We start from the raw sequence: 6,000 nt of genomic DNA on the forward strand, positions 1-6,000 counted from the left end.
CCTTCCAACCCTAACATCTACGAAACTATGAAACCAATAAATAATAGTGAATTTATTATACTGACAACTTCCAAACTACCATATTTACTTTCATTTTTAAATTCAGGGTTGTATTAGATTCATTTAAGATCACCCCCCTCACCCCCAACAATAATTAGATTCTACAAATGGAAAATTTATAAATTTATTTTAATTTTCCATGTATAGAACCTAATTGTTAGACAGTCATCTATAATTCATCTCCCACAGCTGCAGGTAGTATGCGGGGGGCAGGCAGTAGTTGCAGCTGTGGCCCTTACTCCCGATAGGGACTGGAGTCTGAGCCACAGCATCCATCTCATACTTGATTCCAATACATGTTAAATGAGGGGGGGGCGGGAGAAACCTTGTCATCACGACTCAAGTAAATACAGTACATACTTTTTAAGACTTTTCAATTCTTACCACAGCTTCTGAAGTGGATATAGATTGTTGACTCTCAGTCCTGGGAATTCTCTCACATAGCATATGCAACTTTAATTTTTCAAATAATACCTATGTTACCAAAAACATGTGTGATATTGAAGCATATAAGTGTTTGAAAATTGAAATATGATAGAACATTACTATTGCATTAGATGGCTTTATAAATCAATTGAAATCTTATAGCAAAAACAGAAATAGCACAAAAAGGGGAAATTGAATTGCTTGATCTTTATAAAGCATTATCTTTTCTCAAGAGCAAAAAGGCAGTTTCTTTAACAGATGCTTAAAATAGATTTTGCTGTGCTTGCAAGAAACCTGACAAGAGACCTTCCACTATCATCATAAAAAGTGACACAACCAATACAGTCAGAACTAGCAAGCACAACTGCTTTATAATTTCTCTCTGCTGACGATAATTTATAGAGTTAATAACAAAGAAAAGTAGCAATCTAAATAATACCTCTCTGAGTTGACAACTGCTGGTCAAAAGGAATTGTTGCCCAGCAGCTCGATGGGCTTCCTGCTCAAGCTCTTTCAATCGCAACTATAAAATTGATATATCATCATTAATCTATATGCACTCCCTTTGTTCAACATACAGCTATTTTCTAATTTAACAAGCATGTAGAATTTTTTTCTTTCTTGTAAATTGATCAAGTATAACCACTGTTAATTATATTGAATTTAATGGGCTCTTTTTATATATTAATATATTAATTAATGATCTGGAAAGGGGAATAGGTAGTGACAGAGAAAAATATGTAAATTATTTGGACTAGTCAGGACCCGGAAGGGGGAAAAAGTAAACAAGATATATTAGGATACATGAAAATGCAAAGGGTAATAATACAGAAAGTCATAAATATTGTCAATATGAATGAATTGTACCACCTCATCTAAAATACTGTGTTGCAGTACTATCCACTCAGTCTCAAAATAGCATAATGCAGAATGGGAGGATGTTCAGAGGGGAAAATACAATGATCAGTGATAAAAAAAGCTTTCACATAAACAAACTGAAAAATAAAACTGAATTTTAAACAGGATGATAGAAATATATAAAATAACAACTAGCATAAAGAAGGGAGCTTAAGAACATATGTTCTCCATGTCTCAGAACACAAGAACAAAGGACGTTCAATGAGATCATAAGGACAGAGCATTCAGATCTTTTTCACATAACACGTGGCATGATTAGACTGTGGAATTCTTTGCCAGCCATCTTCCCATTAGTCACAAATAAGCAATGTCTCTTGTACGTGGAATTTGGAGAAAGATTCATGCTTTTTCTGGAAACTTCAGCACTAAAGGCCCACTCCAACTCAAGACCATCAGAATAGCTCATTCTTCCCGAGTTCTAAAAAACATTCCAGCAACCAATTGTGAGCATTAAAAACAATGAATTTAAGTTATAGTGCTAATCTCCTGGAAATTAAAAGTTCAACATCTCTTTAAAGAAAATTGCAATTTGTGTTCCAGTCATTTACCAGACCCTCAGAATGAGTTAAATAAGGATAGAAACCAATAGAAAGAAAGCTACCAGATCAGAACTCTCATTCTGTAGCACAGCTTGTAACCATTTATCAAAAGCAGGGGCCAGCAAGCAATGATCCACAGGAGTGGGAGACGAAAGGATTAGGTGAAGTTTTAAACATTACTGCTACAGGATAGGAAGAAATAAAAGTTACCATCATAAAAAGAGATGCTTTGTTTATTAACAAACTTTTTGGGAAGCAGTCAATATATGTTCCTAGCAAAGGACACTTTTGCAGAGGAAGCCTTCATCAGATGAACTCAGATTTTCTTCTGACAAAGCTATGACAGACTTTGAAGAGACAGCCTCCTCCTACACCCACCGCCAGCATCTCTCCATCCCACCGCAGCCTCTGCTCAGCCCACTAGCAGCAGCTGTGGTGGCAACTCTGGTCCAGGACCCAACTGGAGCAGCCACTGCCGCCACAGCTCTCCTCTATCCAGACGTTAAGTTCATTGTTACAGAGAAAGTTTGACCTCATTGTTTTAGAAGAGATATGAACACGCATGGTTCAACCCATAAGAAACTTCTTATGGAAAATTGGAGGAAAATCCCTGTAGGTACATTATTATATAAACTTGTCACTTCAGGGCTTCTTGCAGCTGGTCCCAGCCATTGTCATAGCCAGGATGCTGGACTTTATTTATTGGTCTGATTCTATGAGACCAATCTTGTATTTTTGTTCCGACTCTGCACTGGTGGAGTGGTCTTCCTTCCAAACTAGTGCTCCGCTCGGCAAGGCTTGCGTCCTCCAAGAGAGCCTAGAGCAGGGGTGGGGCAAAATGGCAAATTCAGACAGTGGCCAGATTCCATTTCCCAGCAGCCCCTGCATGCATCGCTCTATCCAGTCTCCATGGAGACCCCAGAGTGGCAGGGCTGTGACAGCATGGGGCCAGGATCTCCATGGAGACCAGCCCAAACAGCACTAGCAGGGCGCATGGCTAGGCAAGGAGCTGCTCCAGGGCTGGGATTTTTGGGGTTTTGCTCTGGCCCATGCCGTCACCACCGCAAAATCCCAGCCGCGGCCCCATTGCACCTCCCCGTCCAGTTATGCACCCTCCCAGCACTGCTCAGGCCAGTCTCCATGGAGACCCAGGGAGCACAGGGCTGTCATGGCCCTGCTGCTCCTGGGAACCATGGAGACCCACCAGTGATGGAGGCAGAGGGAATGAAGTCCACAGCAGACCTGATGCAGTCTGCGGGCCAGACTTTTCCTGCCCCCGGTCAAGAGTGAAAATTGGGTTGTCTTCAGCATGTTTATCCTAAATGTGCTTTTGTGAGCATGCAAGATATGATCTGGGAATCGCACCTAATTTTGCTTTGCTTCTGGCAAGTGAATCCATTTCCTGAAAGAATTTCTGAAGACAGGTCTTTAAGAAACCCCACTCGGGATGATATTGATGCCTGGTACCAACAACTGCTGTCTACTTTGACCTGGGGATAAGCAATTCTCTGCAATTAATTCATAGATTCTTTTCCTTTTTTTTTTTTTAAAGATGCATTTGAACCCTTTTCGCAGCCAGTGAGCTGATTTTATGGGTTGTTCTGGCACTGAATGGCATATTGTCCATGCATGGAAAGTGGTGCATAACTTAAGAGCCTCTGGATTTGGAGGCCAAATCAAAAGGAAGTCATGAACGGGACTTATTCACATATGCACATTTGTCTTTTTCATTCTGGAGATAATCTAATTTAGGAAGAAAATGTACACTTAGCTTCCTCCATATTTTTCCTTTCATTTAGGAGAAATGTTACTGTTAAACAACAGTAGATTTCAGAATGACCTACGAATTGGTATGCTGGTTTTGACAGCAAGAGGCAAGGCCTCTCCACATTCTTAGCTATTAATTTCTCCAATGTTTCCCCAGAGATTCTCACACCTGTGCATTTGGATGTACCTGGTATTTGTTCAGAATGACTTAATGCTATTCATGGATGTAACAATATTTCCTTTTATCTTTGCTACAAATCATAATAAGCACTTGATCAGAGCATGAACCCAAGTTCTCTCTCTCTTCAAAGCAAGGCTCATACGTCTAGCTCATAGATGATGAGATGCTTTTTTGCCACTAAGTACATTTCCCTTGTTAAATATAGGAAAAACTTTTGGTCTGAACTGCTCCAGTGGAGTGTCTGAGTCTCTGTAGTGTGCTTCCATTCTTGGACTTTATGTAATATTCTGAGGTATGGTAGAGCTGATAGCACTACTGCTGGACCAAACTTAGGTTCCCAAAACAAGAAATTCATTTTTACATAATATTTTAATGTAACAATTGGTTTTAACCCAAAGTTCCTGTTTGGAAGGCTAATGCCTCAAGGTCCTAGCGGTGTCTCAGCTCAGTTAAATTAGAAGCTAAAGTGAAGCTGCTATTGCGTTAAATTAAATAAAATAGAGTTATAAAACAAAGTAGTTGTTCTATGAACCAAATGAAGCACCAACTTGTTCAGCCAATAAAGGCAGAAATTCTGGTGGCAGGAGCTGAAGGGTTGGAGTCTGCCTGGAACCAAAAGCAACACAACCCCATAACTTCCCGGCAAAAGACAATACCCATTTGTGATGAATGAGAAAAGCTGCAAAGCAGTAAAATATCACCTGTGTGCCCTTCATCTAAAGCAGGGATGGGCTAAACACAGCCCACAAGTCTTTATCCAGGCCATGGCAGGCCCCTCGGTCCCCTGGCCCAGGCACAGTCCAGCCATGGCATGTCCTGCTGCCTTCTGGGCATGCAGCGGGGCTGAGGCGGCTCTGCAGCTGGACTGCTTTTCTAGGCAGCCCAGGAGGCAGGCAGTTCCTTCTGGTTGCTACCGCCACTGGCCGCAGCCCCACGGTACCAGTAGGGACCCATGCTGCTTGGCCCCGACCCCACACACCCCACACTCACCCATCAAGGCTCAGCAGCAGCAGCACAGCACAGAAGCTGTTGCTCAGTGCAGGGAAAAGCGGCCCCTCCCCCTCCTGCAGCCAACAGTTCCCTACTGCAGCTGCCCAAATCCCATGCTGCACTGCCCTGTGTCTGTTCTGCATTGCCACCGCTGACTCGTGGGGCTGGGACTAGCCGTACCGGCAGCTGGAAGGAACCACCTGAACCTGGGCTGCCTAGAAAGGCAATCTAACTGTGGAGCCACCCCAGCCCCCCTGCATACCCAGGGGGTGGCAGGACACATCATGGCTGGGCAGAGTGAGGCAGGCCAGGTCAGGGCTGTGTGCAGGCTCCAGCAGGGGTGAGTCTGGAGTGGATGCAGGGCATGCTGGGACTGTGTGCTGCTGGCACTGTTGGGGAGGTGCTGTAGGGTGTGCGGGCTCTGGGCTGTTGCAGGGTGCGGGTGGGTGTCCAACGGCTCAGGGGGGTGCACACGGGGGGCTCCCACTCACACTCCATCATACACACAAAAACCCTCCTCTGCAAAATGTGAGGTACTGTGGGTCAAGAGTCATGGGCAATACCAGAGCCAGGGGTGCTATGGCTTGGGAGTGAGGGGCACATAGATGTGCACAGACAGCACGCAGCAGGAAATTCTGTGGAAGGGAATGGGCAGTGGGAGGGGGAAGGAGTGGGGGGAGGCAGATCGAGGCCCCCATGGTGAGGAAGGGAGTGGAACAGAGCCATGGGCAGCGTGTTCAGGGGCAGTGCAGGGAAGGGGCAGCTCCCTGCCGCTGTGCATACCCCTGCTGTGGGTATGCAGACCCCCACAGATTTGTGTGCAGGGCAGAGGAGGGCTGCCTGCTGCAAGCTGGGGCTCTGCAGCCTGCTGCCTTTGCCCCAGGAGCCATGCAATGCCATGTCGTGCCTCCTGCCACTGGGCAGGCAGGAGAAATGGCATGGCCAGCGTGCATCTCCCAGGGCAGGCGCAGCAGGGTGCAGAGTCCCAGCCTGCAGTGGGCAGGTGCCCCCCATGCCTCCCCCAGGGGTGTGCACCCTGCCCAGCCCTGGGGACCCATTCACCCCTGCCCCTCTCTTCCACCATGAGGGCCTCAATCTGCCCCCCCCCCCCCTCCTCCC

At 45.5% G+C, this 6,000-nt stretch overlaps 1 protein-coding gene across 1 annotated transcript in view; it reads right to left on the reverse strand.

Annotated features, from left to right (window-relative positions):
- Window positions 1-6,000, reverse strand: part of POLN (DNA polymerase nu) — a gene marked incomplete at its 3' end in the record, with an annotated part of 116,627 nt that overhangs the window by 58,605 nt on the left and 52,022 nt on the right. Inside the window, exons 11-12 of the mRNA XM_006030901.3 lie at window positions 926-1,009; window positions 445-534 (exon numbers count right to left, since the gene is read on the reverse strand). Of these exons, the coding sequence (XP_006030963.1) occupies window positions 445-534; window positions 926-1,009 (174 nt within the window). The remainder of the gene's footprint in view (window positions 1-444; window positions 535-925; window positions 1,010-6,000) is intronic.

The sequence above is a fragment of the Alligator sinensis genome, unplaced genomic scaffold, assembly GCF_000455745.1.
Source record: "Alligator sinensis unplaced genomic scaffold, ASM45574v1 scaffold1051_1, whole genome shotgun sequence".
Lineage (NCBI taxonomy): Eukaryota > Metazoa > Chordata > Crocodylia > Alligatoridae > Alligator > Alligator sinensis.